This window comes from Falco naumanni, chromosome 4, assembly GCF_017639655.2.
Source record: "Falco naumanni isolate bFalNau1 chromosome 4, bFalNau1.pat, whole genome shotgun sequence".
Classification (NCBI taxonomy): domain Eukaryota; kingdom Metazoa; phylum Chordata; class Aves; order Falconiformes; family Falconidae; genus Falco; species Falco naumanni.
In genome coordinates this window covers 100,581,909-100,601,680 of record NC_054057.1, presented here as the reverse complement: position 1 = coordinate 100,601,680, position 19,772 = coordinate 100,581,909, and the positions used below count along the sequence as shown (strand labels likewise).

At 39.6% G+C, this 19,772-nt stretch overlaps 1 protein-coding gene across 1 annotated transcript in view; it reads right to left on the bottom strand.

Moving 5' to 3' along the window:
• Positions 1-19,772, bottom strand: part of UROC1 (urocanate hydratase 1) — a 45,184-nt gene that overhangs the window by 12,782 nt on the left and 12,630 nt on the right. The window contains exons 4-15 of the mRNA XM_040592672.1: positions 19,584-19,643; positions 16,300-16,428; positions 15,541-15,602; positions 14,494-14,560; positions 13,763-13,906; positions 9,928-10,016; positions 9,383-9,445; positions 8,500-8,679; positions 6,947-7,044; positions 6,628-6,700; positions 5,161-5,282; positions 649-719 (exon numbers count right to left, since the gene is read on the bottom strand). Coding sequence (XP_040448606.1) covers positions 649-719; positions 5,161-5,282; positions 6,628-6,700; positions 6,947-7,044; positions 8,500-8,679; positions 9,383-9,445; positions 9,928-10,016; positions 13,763-13,906; positions 14,494-14,560; positions 15,541-15,602; positions 16,300-16,428; positions 19,584-19,643 — 1,158 coding nt within the window. The remainder of the gene's footprint in view (positions 1-648; positions 720-5,160; positions 5,283-6,627; positions 6,701-6,946; positions 7,045-8,499; positions 8,680-9,382; positions 9,446-9,927; positions 10,017-13,762; positions 13,907-14,493; positions 14,561-15,540; positions 15,603-16,299; positions 16,429-19,583; positions 19,644-19,772) is intronic.

Genomic DNA, 19,772 nt, shown 5'->3' with positions numbered 1-19,772 from the left:
AAGCAGAGGTTTGGAAACTGGCAATGGTGGGCTGGAAAGGAAAAGAAATATGGAGACAAAGAATGGCAAGGAACATCTGTCCTGCACAGCTATGCTCCTCTCCAACTTCAACCCCACAGATCAATCTGGCACATACAAGAGTATGTGTGAGCCCTACAGTGTTACCGTTTAGCTGCACACTGAGAGCCTGCCCTAAAAGAAAAACAAAGGATGCTTCACTGGCATCCCACTTCCTGCAGTGCAAAAGGATGGCAGTTCTTCGGCCTCATCACCTGTTTTGAAAAGGGTACTGGGAACGGCAGGTGTGAAGAGGCTGGGCCAAAGCAATGCCAAGAGAGACAATTTGAATAGCGTTCTGAAAGAAAGGTAGTTACAAATGAGGTAGAGGGTGGATCATTAGTGTGTTTCACTCCAGATACAAAAGTAGATATTGATGGATTGTTTGAACATTTTCAGATGAGCAAGTGAAAGGAAAAAATGCTTCAGCTCACCCTGAAACCCTTCTGTGTAGAGAAGTTTAAATTATCAGCCCTGGGAGTTACAGCCAGTGTTTTCATTCATGCCCGCTCCTGCTTTTCACTCCAGCAATCAACAACTGCACTCTGGACCAGGAGCAGTTGCACGTGGTGAAGGAGGTTGTGCACTTACCAAGCTGTGCCTGCCAGCTTCCCGAATCCAGCGGATGTTATCATGGTACTGCTGCTTCACAGATGTGCTCACTCCCAAGAGAAAGCAAGAAAGAAAAGAGGTTTTGAAAATGAATGCAATATGCTTTAAACTGAATTTATTTCATCTGACAGCACTAGGAAGTCAAATTCTACTCTTGGGTACAAGCATGCATATAGGAAATGCTATATAGAATCCTCTGTGCAGGTGACGCAGTAATGTGGCACCATATATTTAGAGGTACGAGTTGTCACCCAGGAGACAGCTGGAACTGCCCAATCTTCAGCAAACTAAATTAAACCTTGCAGTGTAGCTTACACGTACTGTTCATTTCTGGTCACCTGGCTTGCTGCCTACTCCTTTTCTGAGCCTTTGCTGAGTTAGTAGCTTTAGCAAACTCCCTGACATTGGGTACTAAAGTCCAGCTTTGCATCAGGTAGTAAGTAACTCCTTTGAGCCAGCCAGTAGAAATTCTCAGAAACAGCTGGCAATACATACTTGAGGATAAAGTTACACCAACGCTGGGATATAAATTTATAGCACAGCAGTTGCTCTGTACTAAATGGCCCACGTGAATGTGTTTATCCCAAGATAAAACTGAGGTACGTTGCCTTGCATTACTAAGCACAAACTGCACAGAAAAACTTAACATGGAGTAGCTAGTTTAGGTGTAAATCCACCCTACACCTTGCTTAGATATATATATTGTTAGCTAAGAAGAGAATTATACATAATGGTTTTATATTCTCCAGCTTCTCCTCTCATTTATATCTGTGCCGTTCCATCTCAATCAGCCAAACCAAAGAGGAGTAAGAATAAAGATACTTGAAGTGACAGACAGTGAAATGCAGCATATATCAGTCAGCTAAATATTGACCTCAGTACAATCGGCTCTCTCCAAAGGCACAGCACCATCTGTAGCAAATGAGCAACGAAAGAGAGAGGGGGTATGGAACAGGACAGAAACATCATCTTACTGTCTTAATTTTGGGGGCTTTTACAGTTACGCCTTTCCATGCAGGCTGAGTGTGAGCTCAAAGAGGTTACAGTGGCTGAAGAAGTTACTGCCTGTAGGCTCTTTCTGGATGGGGTAAGCTATGCCACGTTACCTTGTCCTGAGCGCCATGGTCAGCTACCAGGGCTCAGCCTCAGCTGGCATGCGGCAACATGCTACGCCACAGTGACTGACCTGCTCATGCATCGGAGCTTCAAGTTAAAAGCAGTTCTGTAGATGCCAGGATAGCATGTTCCCCAGCACTTTCCAGCGCTCACCCATTTTCAAGTCAAATCATAATGTACATATAATTTATGTTTGAAAGTCAGCCAAACTGGAGAAACGGCACTCTGCTAACTTGAAATTGTCCCTGATAACTAAGAAAAGTGTTTAGACTACTGTCTTTCTTTCCACTAGGCAATGTCAGCAGACATGCATAGTAAAACTAAAAAAAGGGAAGAGGAAAAGGCAAGATATTATATTTAATCTGAGTTAAACACATTGTTAAAGGGAAATGTAAAATATGCTTATTCCTGCAGAGGCAGACCTTCCGTACAGAAAGATTTAATGATCCTAAAGCACTGACAGGTCTTTTTGGGGGTTGGCTCCAAGTGATAGCTTCTAAACTCTGCAATGAGGATTAACATGTCAGCTCTCAGCTTCGCAGGGAGTGAAAGATTAAACACTTGCCTAGTCCTAGTAGGATTGTGCTGCCATTCACAAGCTTTAAGGAAGCATCTTCTAGAAGGTAACGTGTAGTATTCACGTGGGTTATTATAGATGTTTAAATAGAGTTTGCAAGAGTTACCTTTAGAAAAGCAAATAGAGAATGAGTGCCTTTCTATCACTTCTATAAGCTATATCAGAGAGTACTTCCCATATTTTATACTTCACAGTGCACAGACTTATAGAAAAGATCTTACTGTCTGTTAATTCTATAGAACATATCCAGAAGAGAAGCCAGATGAGAACACTGGCTACAAGGACATATCTCAACACAGCACATTTGTCCCTCCCAGTCACCAATAAACAGTCATATTCTCTATCCTAAACTGTGGTGCATCCAAAGTTAGATTTCACCAGCTATCCCTGGGAATCCTCCCTTTTATTTAGTCTTACTTCCTGCAATCGAAAAAAAATCTTACACCTCCTTCTAGAAAGACCTTAAGTTTAGAGTAGTTCCATGTGTCTCATTTGCTAAACTGCTGCCTCCACCTCCCCAAACCAACTGGAATATGTTGTGGAGTCAGGCAAGCTACTGTGCTGCTTCTGGTGTTTCATGGGCCTTTGTACTTGTTTAGCGTTTGAAAGATACTAGAAAGCATTGTGTACTCAGAGAAACAGTCCTCATCAACACAGAGGTTGGCTGCCTTTGCTCTTGGGAGATTCGTGTTGTTGTTATGCATCAGCCCAGTCTTCAAAGTACCCCAGAGCTCTTAAGTCCCAGTTACACTCCAATCATCAGTGCTGCATCTCTTGTGCAAAGGCTAACTTAAAAGCTCAGGTACCTTAGGAGTGGAAGCAGATAATAAAACTAAAAACTACATAGGACTTTTTCACAGTTTGTAAGGTTTAAGCACAAAAGTTCTTCACAAAAGGAGAAGAATGGTTAACATTGGACTCAAGGCCAAGTCAAAAGTTTAGATGCAGAATGCAACAGACTTCAGAGTTTTCTCTCAGTCTTTGTAACAGATTCTTTTATGAAATTCAAAGGTAGTTTCAGATTTTAGATGTCTATGTGTGTGAGGATATCCAGACCCTGGAATCTGGTCCAAGCCCAGGTCCCATAGGAAGCAGACAGTGAGTGGAATACTCAAGAATATGAATCCACAAATGGCTCTTCGTTTTCTGGCCAAATTCTGCTTTTATTTCTCTTTGAAATCCTATTCGTGCTGTCCTGCCAAATTCAGAAAATCCAGTAATAGCCTTGCCCTTTAGCCTGCTTTCACTTGTTGGAATTTTTAAATGTAATTTTTCATTTAAATTAAGAAGATACATGTGAAAGTTCAATGCTTTTTGTCTGTGGAAGACACTTCTCTCCGCAGCTTTACATTACCATCTATTTAAACAGCCACATACTGTTGTGTACACAGTAACTGATTCATTTCCTAGTCTTGCAATGCAAACCATCCAAAATTTCACCCTCCCTTCAATTAAGCCAAGGAACCAGGTTTAAAAACATGGAAGTTTCAATATCCATAGAACAGGGTAGGCACTTCTGGGTCATTGCATTAAAAACACATCATGCTCCACTGCTATTTCTTGAAAATGACACCTAAGGAAAGTTTAGGAGAATAGACGGGACCTTGCAGGGTCAGATCCACTCCATCAATAATTCACCTCTTAGGAGGAAGAGGAGGCTGAACACCAGCCTTACATTATAGGGAGGCAACAGTAGTTTTGTTTCAAATGAGACATATCTGAATGTGGTATATCCTTTTCAGAAACACCACCCTAGATCCTTGCAATGCTAACTGTTCCAGAACAAATAGGACAGTATTCCATTTTTTCACACTTTGATTCATATTTCAATGATGTCTTTCATGAAAGAAGCAATAAATATTTCATATGCTCTCCTTCCCATAAAATGTGCTTTAAATTTCTGATCCATTTCCTTCTGATCCCCTCCTTGATTCCGAGAAGCACAAAGCTCCAAGCTCTGGAAAGAGAAGAGCTGAGGACTTCAGTCATAGGGGACAAGGTCACTTGAGTCTTTGAGTCTGCTGTCCAGTTACTTGTAAAAGTAGACAAAAAGAGAAAGGAGTAGGGTCTTCCTCTGCAGCCTGGGAGATTGGGATTCATGTCTGCTGACACAAAATTAGCTTTGCCTCAGTTCCCGTTCACAAGCAGGGTATAACAGTAACAGCCCACTTTCAGGGATACGGAAAGACAGGGTAATCCCCAGATACTAGAGTATCATACCAGTAGTATTCCAGACTGGTTCCACCAGTGAGTAGAAGCAGCTGTCAATTTATTAACAAATATCAAAAAGGAAAGGCCTCCACATTGTAATCACAAATGGATGATGCTGGATGGAGCACCACAGCCATGAACCCCAGGTTTCCTGCCACCGATCTGCTTGCTAGGCTCTTAAAATCCTCCTTAGGTTGCCATGCCTCATTCACCTGTGAGACCGGGGCAAAGCAATTTGACTCCTTTAAAAAACTCTTGGAGGCCTGTTGAAAGATACTGTCTGCCTTAGAGTTTCAAGGTGACAAAGTGCAGGAAAAATCTGTAGCAAATTAAAAGAAGCGTGCTCAGCCAAAATTGCAACAATGGCTTTGGGATCAATAACCTCTCCGCACGGTGTTTTTACTTTTTACCTACTGGTTACACTCCTTACAGAGGTTTGAGAACAGCAAGGTTTCCTGCCCGCAGGGAACAGGGAAGAGACTGCTTTCTGTGTTTTCAGCCAAAAGTTAACACACATTTCACAACTCTCAGACTCCTTTTCTTCCCAAAAGCACCCCCAGTGATGGGGGCACGGGATGGTGCCTTACCTCCCTGACGTATAAAGTCTTCCAGCACAGACATGGCAATTGAGTCAGTGGTAGCAAGATCCTGTGGGTCACCTGAGGTACAAACCCAGCGGAATGGCCCAAATCCCAGGGAAAAAATGTCCCTGGGAAGAGAACATGTTTCATTAAGAGATAGTTGAAATTCTTTCCTTATTTATCCTGGCTGCTAGCAGTGCTTTTCTTTCATTAGCTGGAGACGGAAGAATTTGAAACATTTTCAATGAACTAATCTAAACAGAAACATCAAGGACCATTAATTGAGAAATTTAACAGTGCTGTTTCACACAGCCATTGACTGGTGTAAAAAAATACAGTCAGGCCAGAATTCTGATAGGAATGTCAGGGAGTTCAGTCAAACAAGTGCATCATCAGATGAATTGCAATTTTTCTTTTGTTTCGTCAGATATACTCTCCCTGCTGCCTGGTCTTTCATCCTTAACCAAGGCTAACTGAGTGCATCTACACTATCAGACAAGTGTAGATTTTGAACAAGTGCCTGAGTCCAGACTCATTTGCTGTCCACATTATTTACACATAATAGTAAGACACACTTCAGTTGAGTACCAGAAGAAGAGATCTCATCTGCTGGGTGCCTTACTCTATGTTCAAGCTCCTGTTCACATGGTATAGGCAAGTTAAGCGTGAGTCAGAGGCAAAACGTGTTATAAACCCAGTGTAAACCTGAAGAGATCTCAGCTCCGCTTTCCCTACAAGCAGTACGCACAGGCTGGGTAAGAGGTACAGTCCTATTTCAGATGTGGTTTTAACTTCACTGTAGGCATAAGTTTTTATGATTTGGAATTGAGCTCTACTGCTCAAGAGACAAGCTCTTGGTTTTTTTAGCACCTAGAAGTGAAGGTGCATATAGTTATAGGCTGTGACTTGACTGTTCTGTTGAGTAGAACTGCTTAAGAAAAACTGATGCAACAAAAGATAAAATGCAGGTATTCGTGTAAAGGAGTGAAGAGTTTTGATTTGGCAATGTTTTAGCTTACTGTTCACACATCTGGCATCTGCTTTCCTAAGACCTTTTAATTCTGAAAAGGATAAAGCTTTACACCAAATTATCAAGACATGCCATGCCTTTCACGAAAAAGTATTAGCAAAACCTCTGCTGTCAGAGTTTACTTATGTTAATCACATATAATATGTCTCTCCAGGTCTGACTCTTCTTTTCCTCTGCACACAGGAAGATGCAAGGAGTAACTCTAAGGAAGCCAACAGAAAATATGAGCATGACGCTTACAGCCAAAAGAACGTTGTCCTAAACTAGACTGGGCATTACTCCAGAGTGGAGAAAAATAAGACTAACTCTGGCATAACACCTGTGAGATCAATGTTCCTACTGCTGTTGACTCCTTTTTGTAATTTATAGAGCATTGCAAGATCTGCACTAAGACGGAGTCACAAGGCACTTGAGTGCTTTATTCCAAACTCTCCCCAACATACCCCATGATGTGCTGAACATAGGAAGGATATCGAAATTCTGTTTTATTGCCTCCTCTTTTCTCAACATCAGCACCTATGAAAGAATTTTAATAGTCAGTGACTTGATGAAGAAAAACTATAAAATGCAAAACCAGAATGCACCTGGGTTCCCATGAAGGCTCTATCTCAGCCACAGAGAAGATCAGGGGTCTTACAGAAAGGGAGAGGCTGAAGAGCTGGCATAACACAGCGGCCAGCCTTATCCTACCAAAATGTACTGCTGGGAAGATGCATGCAGGATTGTCTTTGTTTCCACCTAACAACTCCAGAATCTACTCACCAGCCCTTTGAGCTTCCAAGAGAAAAGCATTGCCATAATCCCAAAAAAACATGCCCTTATCAGCTAGTTTGTTAATAGCAGCCACATGTCTCCTCAGACTGAAATAAAGAAGGAAACAGTTATTTTTGAGATTGATAAAATATCAAAAAGAAAAATACCATGAACTCACTAAAGACATGGGAGTAAGGGGAGACAGACATATCTGAAAAACCCCAGAGAAATCCAGACATAAACCCATACAACATCAATTGAGATGCTTTCAGTCTGTAGTACCTATTATCCCCAAATCTTGAAGTGATTTAAACTCATCAAGGGAACGCCATTAGTCAGCAGAGAGAAGCCATGTCTTTCAGCAAAGAAACGCAGCCAGCTCTGAGAATGGAAGGTAATAACAAGAAACAGCCTCCACAAAACTGCAAAACAGTATAAGAAGTTCACAGAGAAAGTGAGTGGACACAGAACCAGAAAATGGCTGAACATCACTGTCCTGGCCTCTCCCCTATCCAAAACAGCTCAGTTTTCCCTTTGCCTCCAACAGTGGACCATACCCTTCTGTGATACCATTTCCACATAATATTATCTAGTTCCAATCTCAATGCATAGTTGCATATGGAATTGTACATGCATAGTTTGTAACCTCTTGGAACTCTAGAGAGATAAATCAACGCCTAACAAATTAAATCGGAATTTTTGGGGGGCTCACACCTAGATTGTCAGAAATCAGTCTCTCCCAGAAGTTTACCTTTCTGTTACCTTTGTCTTAAGAGTAGTATGATACAGAATTGGGAAACTGGAAAGGTCCTTACAGGTCACTCATCCAAAGTCAAATAGATTATATGCCCATATTCCACCTTCTACTGGAAAAATGTCTCCAGCAGGAATGTTCAAGGTGAACAAATCCAGAGCAGGAGCCATAAAGTCTTGAAAGTACCAGCTGAGAAAAACGGTACAGCTTGTTCTGTTCCACAGTTCTTTATTTCTATATAAATTGTGACAAATTGCTTCCTTTATAATGCCCAATTCCAATTTCACTTGCAAACTTGTAAATCAGCAGTAGCTCCCCGAAATCCAGATGCTGGATAGAACTTATATTTGCAGCAAGATGGGAGGATTGATTGGGAAAGATTTTCCGCTCCTCATATCCTTCTCTAAAAAAACGTTGGAAGCATGGTAGGTTAGATGGACTTCCTGGCTTTTTATGCTATATTCAGTGAACTTAAACCTGCTGGTAGCCTATGTGAAATTATACTTATTGTCCCAGATTTTTAAAACCTAATACAATGTAGGAATTTATAGAAGTGATGTAAATCATTAGTGTTCAGACCTCTGATCCTATATGCTACAGACTATAAAATGGTGGGTAAGTGACGTCTGCCAGATTCTGAGTGATAGCTGTGTAAGTACAAAGCTGGGAGTTATTAGTGCTGTAGCTTTACCCCAGATTTCTACTGAAATATCAAAGACCAGAAACTTCTTGCGAGAATGACAGAGATCTGATCACTTGCAGAGCAACTAAACAAAAGGTTAAAAACATGTATCACCAAAACATTTACCTCTCTTGCACGAGGGTCCGGTACTTCCCTGGATTTGTGGAAAGAAGCTGCTTTGCTTCCTCAAAGCCAAGCTGTACTGGATAGTACCCGCCAATGAATGGGTTATGACACGAAGTTTGGTCAGACCCCAGATCAACTAGCAGCTCTCCTGTTGTGTCCAACTCATATACTAGCCTTTCCCTGGGGAAGACAGTGAATGGAGTGTTTGAACAGAAGCTGTCATTTCGCATTCTAGCTCCTCTTTCAGGTGAAATTCTTCCATCCCAAGAGGTTGTTTATAAAGATATGCCCTTGGTGGGCTAAGTGTTTTAGCAGTCAGGAGATGGGAAACAACGGTGACAACGTAGGTGCAACTTTTATAATTCACATTTATCTGGGCAGGAATGGTGGTAGACGAGTCAGATATCAGTATGACGTACCAGTCTCACTGGTCAGTATCAACCCTTTGTATATGGTGACAGTAAGATTTACTATTGGATAAAGCCTCAAGAGTGCAGGAATTTCTATCCATCATCTGATTATTTTTATTCAATCAGCACCTACTTCTATTCTTCACTGAAGTCAAAGACATTTCTTTGCCAACCAATTAGCATATGGTTAGAAGGAAAGGGATAAATTCTTCCTTCATCCAAGGAGGAATCTTAGGGATTTCTTTCCCTGAGAAATTAATTGTTCCATAAGGAAAGGAGCAGGTGCACGGGAAGCAACTGGGAACTGGAGCATGTGGATGAAGACCCCTCTTTTGACAGTTTTTCATGAGCATGTAGAGTAATGAACTCAGCACTACATTTAATGGCTCTTCTCTTCCAAGGCTGGGAGCCAGTTCCAGGTTGACTAACAAGCAAGAGCATTAGTATATCCATTATCCACATATACTACTTACCATAGATCTACCACGTTCCCATGGTAACCCAAACTGAGGGCAATTTTATTCTTTCTTGCATCTCTAGAACAGATTAAAAAGATTAGTTGAGAAAATGCACCTCATGTAATTCCATCTTACAATGTACAAATCACATACAGAGTCAAACCCAGCAAAAAAGTCTATATGTGGTTTCCAACACTCATCAACAGATCTTTTAACCTTCATGTAAGTGTTAATCACTGGTTCCAGAAAGCTTGAGTGATGCTTCAAGTGTAACTTTAATTGTAATTGCTTTATGCATATTCATGGAACTGAATGAAGACACATTTAACATATATAAACGATATGAAGCATTGTTAGTGACTTGCAGTAAGCACTGGTAGTCACTAATAATGACTGCTGCTGTTTGGAAGGATGGATTCACATTCAAAAGCAGATTCAGCATAAGAAGAGGTGTCCTTCAACCACTTCTATATGCACACTAAAATGGCACAATGCAGAAAGATGTCAAGTGAGGATTAGGAAGCAGAGGGAGACTCACTGAATAATGCTCCAAGTCATACCTAAGGCGAGCAATGCAATGGTCCAGGTTGTTAGAGATTTCCATCAGCCATCCCTGCTTGTAACGTTTCAAAAGTGCTGCTTCATCAACCTAAGAAAAATAGCAGACATCTTAAAACTTCTGTTTCCCCTATGCAGTCACTTTTACCTTTAGATTTTTCAATTAGCCTGCAAGGAAGAGTAGCAAATAGGTAAAGGGAATAGCCCTGCCTTGGTCTTAAGAACATAGAGTAATTGTTCAAATACTTATTTTTCACCTCTGATTTTTTTACACTTTGTTCTTTTTTACTCCAGGCTCAAAGCAGGAAAAAAAGACTTTCTGATACGTCACTTCTCAAAATATTTTACAAACCAAATATTATCATTAAAATTGTACAAGAGGTAAGAATAATTAACATTAGCAGAAAAATATTATTGTTTCTTTTCATGATTATATTGAAAAAAACAAAAGCCAAAATGTTTCCAATTTATTCTTCAAATTTAGCTATTTTCTGTGGAAAAAAAAATTCTTTAATTAAGGAAATATTTTCTTTGATCAGCTCAGAGACAGACATCTCTGCAAGTTCCTTCAGGATGAAGCAACATTTTGCTGAATAAAATCCTCACTCTTGTTCTTCAACTACTGGTTGAAAATCTCAACCAAATATGGAAAAGAAGAGGAAAGCATTTTCTTGTCCCAGCTGGCTAATGCCTCTAAAAAATGGAATGGATCAAAACAAAACTACGCCTTTAATTCCCTCTTGTTTGAACTTTGAAGCTCCAAACAAGCTCAGTCCCAAATCTGCACCCTCTTCTGGGCTCAGCTTCTGTGTGTGTCAGTGTGTATATGCATAAAAGACAGCTGGATAAAAATATAAACGGATAGACAAACAGTGGAGGCTTTGGCACAGGTTCCATATTAATGGTTCATTGTACAAACTTGCAAATCATTAATACTTTTATAATGAGCTATCAGTGGCATAAAGCAAGTGGCAAAATTAATTCAAGCCAATTTACTGTGGTAGTAGCGGATTTAAACACCCACAGTGGTGTGTGTGCATAAGAACACATCATGTATCTTGTAGTATTTCATTAAAGCATTTTTACTTCTTTATAATCCACCCCCGTCATTTTAATTCTATAATTTCTCATTAACAAAGTATTTATATGTAAATTAAATAAATTCTGTATTCATGAGTCACTTGAACACCAGGAAACCTTTCTTTCCTAATTATTCTTAGCATGAGAAACCTTCCATCATTTCCCACATCAGTAATAAAGCTATCCTTCCAAAACCCCAGATTATGATAATATCAGTGTCACTGCCAATGGAATTATTCAATAAAGTCAGGTGCCATGGGGAACAGCTTCTTTGGGAGTTATTTAAATCAGCACAGGCAGAAAGATATTAAATGGTCTGTATGAATTACAGGAATTGGATTCATTTAAATCTCAGCATAACACAGATCAGATCTATTTAGATTTGTTTCCACATCCTACATATTTTACTTCAGCCCTCTCTGACAGTCTTAGTATTGCAGGCTTGTTAGCATACTCAAGAAAACTAGCTTCTTTGAACCACACTTTCAAAGATATGCTTGCTTTTGATCAACACCTCAGTAGTTTAAAAAATTGCACAAAGATGATGAGCTAATGTCACCTCCAGAGTAACCCTAGAGAGCTTAGCGCAGCTCAGAAGAGAGTCTAGCCCTCCACACAATTATTTCATAAAATTACAATCTGCTTCATGTCAAACAGAAGAGGTAAAATACTTGCACCATTAATCCCTTCTGTCTAAGCTTCGGAAGCCCTGGCTGACAAAATGGCATCTCTTGCACAATTCATCAATTTGCATATTTGTCATTTGATGATATGTCACCAATTTGACATAAAAATGTCATTTGCATAAATAGTTCCTTAAATAAATAATATGTACATATATATAGCTATCCACATGTGCTCCTGAGACTCATTTCCGACAAGGATCATCTCACAGGAGATAAAAACCAGGCGATATTCAGTCTCCTGAATAAAATCATCTGCAGCCGTAGAGATGAAAAGGACAAAGGACTGCTGCGAATAGCATTCACTGGAATCTTTCCTTTGTATTTTAGCATTTGAAAGATCATGATGACAGAGTAGAAATCTGAAAAAAAAATAATTTATTCACTAATAACTTATTCAATAATAAATTGAATAAATATACTTCATCTGCAGGGAGTGCCTGATGAGATCTCAGATACATGTAAAAGTCATGTGTTAATAAAACCACTTTTGCACCATCTTTGTAAAACAGTTGAAATGCTAACCTTCCACAAATAAGGCCTGAGCTAGCCAGAGCAGGTCAGATTTACTGTGTGCCACGTGGGCAGTTTGACCCATTATGTTTTGAATTTTAATTATAATTACCATTGGTCAGATTGCAATATTCTTACGCTTTTCATTACAGCTAGTGACATGCCCACAGCAGAGGTTTGCCAGCTCATTTTCTCTATAAATGACTTTGGCTGAGAAAGCGAAAGCCCCGCTCCAGTCAGCTCTGACTGGAGTTGAGTTCTCAAAAGCCTCTTTTCCTCTGGAGCAGTAACAAGAGCTCATCACCTGCAGACAGTCAAAAAAGCACAATGCATTTTTGTCAGCCCTGTATCTGCTCCGCCAAGAATGTTTCCCCAGTGTATTGAGTTCAAAGGTAGTCATGAGGAAAGCAATGCATGGAAATGTTTATTGTTTCTCAACAGCCAATATCATTAAAGATATTCCCTACCATTTTCACAGAATTGCAGGGCAATATCTTCTGTTAAAAACTGTTGCAGTGTTTCTGCAGTCCATCTTTCTGATTTGTTAGAACAGAACATATGACAAGCATAATAGCTGAAAAATGCAGGTATTAGGAGAACCTAATGTTACTTTTTTATACAAAAATGTATTTCACTGAAAACTTAGAAGCATATGCACTTACCAAAATTATGATGTTAGCGTTCTGCATTATATATTATAGCTAAGGATATCTATAGATCCACTGGATCCTATCATACACTATTGCGATTGCTTGGACATTAACAGTCTTTGATTAACAGATCATTAGATTCTCTTTGTTTATGGGATGAAATAGCTGGGCTATTTTAACATATTTGGAACAAAGAAACATTACGTCAGGCTGAAAGACTCTCTATAAAGAATATATGCTGTGGGTGAGCTTCAGGGTAAAGGGAAAACAGTAGTACAGAACTTCCCCCATCCATCAGCATTCTCCCTTAGCAGAATTTACCTTCACTGTCTACAAACTGGGATTCTCATGTTTCTAATTAGCCTCACCATCTTCATACTGAAGCCAACTTTAAAATTCCCAGTTTTACAAAATCCCATTGACTTAAAGAATCACAACACCAAGCAATTGTGTTAGTCCCAACCTTGATGAGTGAATCATACGAACATTTTTAGCGAGTACTTTCCATTACACCTGATAAGGGTACCTGAGGAAGTAGATTCATTACAATGTAACTAACAGCTTTTTAACACACTTTTTTTGGCAAAAGAGATGCAGTTCCCATAGGAATTGGCTGTGGAAGTTACACCCTTTCACACATGAAACGAGGGTAGCTCAAGCACTGAGAATGGCTCACCTGACAGCATCATTCTGCATTTTTTTGTGAGGCAGTCCTAACAAGTTACAGTCCATAGAGTCCCTTAGAGTCCGACCCAGTGAAAACTGCTCAGCAATGGAAAGGACAGACAGACCTTAGAAAAGAGCATCTTTTTCTGAGTTTGCCTTGTCGGGGTTACTTGAGGAACATGTCAGATCAGGCGAACAAGGGTTCTGAGTCAGCACATGAAGAATACCAGAAGGATTGCTCTCACCTCTGCGATGATCCCCACACACCCAGCAATGACTGCAGCCTTTGCTTGAGCCCCACTCATCCCTCCGAGACCAGAAGTAACAAACACCTTTCCAGACAGGTCTTCTGCCTTCAGGTAGCGACGGCCTGCGTTAACCACTGTGAGCTGTACACAACACAATATAGCAGTTATCAGGAGCTATTATTTTTCCTGGAGTTTCTGAAACGTAAAGATCTTCTGTCCCTTTTGCAAACAGAGTTCAAAACTTGGGGGTCATTGGGACCATGAAACTGTTTTAATCTTTTAAGAAGGAAACATATTACAAAGTGATGCTATGAAACCATCTGTCCCAATTATGTTTATTTCTTTCCTACGAAACAGAACAATCAGTGGTTCCCAACATACTGCTCTTGGGGTAGAGAGACTTATTCAGGATGGTTGCAAAAGACAACTATGGAAAACAGCTAAGAAAATATTTTTATCTAACATTTGGTCAATTCATACTTCACTTATTGTAGCTGGATATGAGCTCAGACTGAGACCTTGATATCAGATTCCTTTAGGTCTGTGTTCTGGATAAGATGCCATGGACTATCTGAGTAGAAGGACGCTAATTTTTTAAGAAGCAGGCAATAAGAATTTCTTTGGTATCCAGAATATCCTCTCACAGCAATCCAATCCACCCCAGGCACCAGCAGGAGATATCCTGCTCTAAAAAGTATCAACAAATAGACCTTTCCCCAGTTTCTTACCACAGTCCCATGGACTATTCCTTGAGGCCCAATGTAGCAGTAGCTCCCTGCAGTCATCTGACCATACCTAGCAACAGCAATGAACACAATGATACCACATGTTACTCAGACTGGAACGAATTCTGTATGTGTCTACATGTTTCCAGTACAACAACAACAACAAAAAAGTGTCTGTGCTTTGATTTGTTGTTAAAGATCTGCTATTATCTAATTTACAACTTAATAGGGTTTATTCATTAGCAAGGCACCAACATGTTTTCAGAGGACCATTTAGCTCATTAAATTGAGTTTAAAAATACATGGGTCAAAAAACTGAGTGTAAACTTGTCTTGGCATTTAGCATAGTGACTAGGACACAAGGACACTTTTTCACCTTGTTGGCACCTTTATGCCATTGGTTTTCAGTGGCACTCTTGCTTTAAGTCACAGCTGCCTTTGAAGTTTTTAGCCCAAAATGGCTCCTATGAAATTCCCAGTAAAGTGGCAATGGATATTCTCTATTCATGCTCCTTCATTTCTTCCAGCTTCCTTATCTGTCCACACCCAACCCTCCAGTGAGTCTTTCCATAGTACACAACAGAATAACAATCCTGTGCTTATCAACTAAATCAGCAGTAAAAAAGCAGGTTAAAATCGTTAAAAAACCCAGTGATAACTCTCTACTTTAGAGCTTTCTCTTGGTGTGAAGGAATGTTTCATAACTCGCATTTTCTGTAGATTGCAAAACCACCACTGCAAAGTGGAACTAGCCAGCGCTATAAGTAGGTTATGATTAAGGCTTCAGGCTGTAATTCAGCCAAGCCCCACACATAAACCTAATATTAATTCCTAGCAGACCTCAATTACATCCTTATATGTGTGGCTGAACATAATTCAAACTCCTAAATAATTCCACTTAAGTGTGCATAATGCTTTGCAGCACCAGGACTTTATGCAGCACAGTTGAAACCCACTTGCATTAGGTATTTTAACCAACCACTGCTTGATGTCTGAATTACATTTTAGATAAGTATTTGATAAATTTTATTAGTGAGATTATCTTCTTACATTGTTACTCCCAAAGCAAACATCTTCTCATATTCATCTCTGGTGGAATAGTTGGGAATAACCTAAGAAAACAATCAAAGAAAAACCCACATAAGCAAATCAGAGATTTAAGCAGCTCTTTTTAATAGCCTACATTTCTCTAACTATGGTCACACACATAGAAAACCAGTGAAAAACAAGAGGAGTAGTTCAGGTGTTTTATTCCATGCATTCTAGTATTAGGAAAAAAAAAAAAAAAAAAAAAAAAAGATGTCTGTTCTTTCTGGCAGTGTGACTGCCATGCAAGTTTTAAGGAAAGCAGTTCTCTAACCACAGAAGTAGCCTGCAGGGAGGTAGATACTGAATGGCTCAAAAGACTGGCAATGAATCAGTGTGTTCACTTGTCCAGCTTGCCTTCCAAGCAAAGCAGCCCAGATACCTGACCATCTGATTAATAATCATCTGTTTGCCTAATCGAGGGCTTTTAAATCTTCCAGACTGAGCCTAGCTGAACTGTTTTGGTCAAGAACACATACAGCACAGGCTCAGTCAGAGCAGAAGTCATCTCATCAGGAGGGGACTGTGCCCTCCACCACTGCACAACAGCACACTTGAAGTCAGAGCATCTGTACCGGAATAAATGCTGCAGAATTTTGGACCCCAGATTCTCCTGTGTGCTGTTGTAAGTTCAGGTAGTACAAATAAAATTTTAATTCAGCAAAACACTTGAAAACTAAACAGAAGAGGAGGAAAAAGAGGAAACAAGATGCTGATACCTACCATGCCATTAGTAATGATTAATCGAGGAGCATCCCGATGGCTGGGAAAGAGTCCCAGAGGATGTCCACTGTACATTACTAGTGTTTGCTCTTCAGTCATCTCTGACAAATAGTGCATTACCAACCAGAACTGAAAGGAAAAGCACAGAAACTGAGGGAATCTTTACATCTTACATTTATGTTTCTTTGTGAAGCTGCTAAACTGAGTGTGAAGGCAGCTATGGAGATAATGAGGTGTATTCACATATGGAATAACAGCCAGAGCTCTCAACACATTCTTGCTTTTAATAAAGTCTGTTAAGAGATATCACTCAGCAGGAAACATAAATCACCAACTAGCAAAAGTCTGAATAAATTCCAGAATAATTTCCCAGAAAAAAAAACCCAGAAATCCTTCATTTTTAAAGCCATTCTAATTTTATCTTGAGGTCAGCCATTTGGATCTGGCACTTTTCTGGCAATCTTTCAAAAGGCAAGCTGCAAAATTTCCCTATAAAAGTGATTAAAATACCCATGCATAGTATTGATCCTAACCTGAAATGGGTAATTGAGCATCTTCTAGTGCTCATCATCTTTTCAACAAATGGATATTACAATGTGCACTTAAAAATGAAATAATTTTTGTTCTCAAAGAAAAAAAATCCGCTTTCATTATACACAGTGAAAGAAGTCCTTGAGGCACCCAAGAGTATGCAAATAAATACATCTCAGCTTTGTCTGCATAATTCAGTAGTTACTCTTGATGTATGCCAAAAAATAGGCTTTGCTCATCTAAGCTGCCTATAGATTTGACTCACGTCCATCATTGTGGATCACAAAGACCATTATATTCCACGGGACTTTTAGTATGTGACAAGTAGGCCTGAGGAGAGCTCTCCCATGCAATACTAGAATTCAGCAATAGCTTGAAGCTACAGGTTCTGTAGGGACACAAAGTTTTGAGAAAAAAATGGCACCACCGATCAAAGAGACAGCAGTATCAGTGACAAGTAAACAAAACCAGTTGTCACGGGCACTTCACCTCTGTGGTTGTGTCTTCGATCTCAATTAAAAATAGTACAGATTTGAAGCCAGCCATTTCTAACCCAGCTGATTTCCCAAGCTGCAAGTTAAGTTGAACAGCAAAGAGTTACTGGAGTTACTACCTTGCTTTTTACATTTTGGTTTTGTTTCATAAAAAAATCTTGAACAATCAAATTCTGGTCCTAGGACAGAACAGGTAACTAGCTGAACTCTCAACTCTTTAGTAGGCCAGGAAAAACATTGTTATAAAACTAGAAGCTGTAAGATAGATCTTTTTGCATTGAAAGGCACAACTAGTAAGAAGGAAGCAAAGGCCTTTCCTAGCTTAAGGAACAGTTCTGTTGTCTGCAGGCTTGTAAAGTTAGCTCTGGACATGGTTTGTTCTTTTAAAATCATTCAGAAGAAAGCACAGGTCTGCAGGGATGATATAAACCAAACTGATCCTTTTCACTAGGAATTTTGCAATGATAGATTTCCAAAAAAGCATGTTGTTTTCAAGCCACAAAGAGAACAAAATGTTCTGTCATAACTGAAACATTCATGTGATTGCTACCCTAAGTAAGCAAAAACAAAAAGGTTTTGTTTGTTCTGCTGTGAAACAACTGCAGGTCATAGCTCTGGCTTGGATAAGAACAAGAGAAAAGAAAATAATTTTTTACTTTGGCAGCCCTTCTACTTCACCTTGCAGCCCAGCACCTGCCTAAGGGATGTCAGTCCAGTCGAGGCTGCTATATATTTCACATCAGAAATGCTGTAAAACTCATGTAGTTAACAGGTATTAGTTAACTGGCATTTACTAATTAATACACAGAATAAAGAAATGGTGTGCATTGCCATGGTGCCTTTCTTTTAAAAGCAGTCAGAACAGTTTTACCTCAAAAGCTGCCTAAGACTTCCATTTAACTCCCATTTACCAGATTAGAAAATGAAAGCATGAGTTTTCTTTTAGCCACAAATGAAAAATCACAAACTGGGAGGAAAACCCAGGTCACTCAGTCCCATGTTACAGTGAGGAATCCATTCCTGTCCCCTAACTAGGAACTATATTTGCACATTAGTTTTGCTGTTTTGTTTTGGTTTTTTTTTTTAACAAGCAAGCCAGATTCAGATAAAACTAAAAGTTGTATACATTATCGTTTATGATAGAAGTTGGCTCCTTAAGCCAGCTTTTGCTTATGTAAGCTGCAGAATCAGAAAACAACATCTTCCCAGCCCTTTGGGAGTGATGCTGCCCTTCAGGGTGATGTAGCTTTTTACCTGTCATTTCTGCTCTGCACTGCAAAACTCAATGCCACATTTCCACCTGTCCCCGCTCTGTGGCCTTGGGGCATACCAGAGGCTGCAGGGATGATGTGGTTTTGGCATTTCAGAATAACCACCTCTATCCCTATCCATAGTTGCTCAGGATGGTTGTTCACTAAATGTTCCTCCTTCCACTACACACCTGTAGAGCATTCAGACCCCAGAGAATATTTTTTTTCTTGAGAGAATAAATTGAGCTCATACAAAACGTGTCACACATGTTGCTGATGCCAAAGGTCTACTGAAAATGTTTCCTACGTGCTTTTCTCAGTACTTGGATTAAAATAAGTGTATGTATTGCCATTTTTGGCTAAAGAAGAACAGAGATTATACAACTACACCTTAAACACCCCAGCTTCAATTTTAGACAGGCTTTTACCCACCTGCCATTTTTTTCAGAAGATCAGGGATAACATTGCTAGGCAACACAATAAAGTGCACTATGATCTGGCCAGCTAGCATGTAAATATTTACAGCTAATCTGATTTGCTTAGAAAAAGACTCGGGATTGCACTTTCTTAAATCAAAACCTTTTTTTTTTAGTCCACTAATTGTTTTGAAAAATGTTGCAAAAGTACCAGAAACAAGCAAGCAAAAGATAGACTTTTTTTGTTTCCTAGAATTCATTTTTACTCTAAAATTATCTGTGTAAAACAAACAGACACATTCAAATGCATCAGAGAAAGACCAAGAACTGGTCTTTACATCATCAAACACAGTTTGGTATGTTTATGGTATTATGTTTAGTATTTCTGTTGGGCTGCCTGTGCTCTCCTTACTAAATAAAGCTCTCCCATCTATGCCGTTCGTGACTGAGCATTCCTATATCCAGACAGGATGTTTTGGAGTATTTTGAGACAACGATTGCCAAGAATTATCACAAACTGCCTAAGCAGAATGTGCATGGGGGAGGGTAAAACTGGTTTCATGAAACAAGTTGCAAAAGCAGCAATGGCCTACCTGCGCCCAGTTGCTGAAGACCTGCCCATTTCCTCCGTAAGTGACAAGCTCCTGAGGAAACTGAAAAGAGAATTTAACCATAAGGCAAGCACTTTTCTGAAACATTTCATGCTATCTCCAAGCAATTTTTGTAATCTCAGCAATAAATCTCTTCTAGAGCATATAGCATCAACACTCTTTAGATTATTG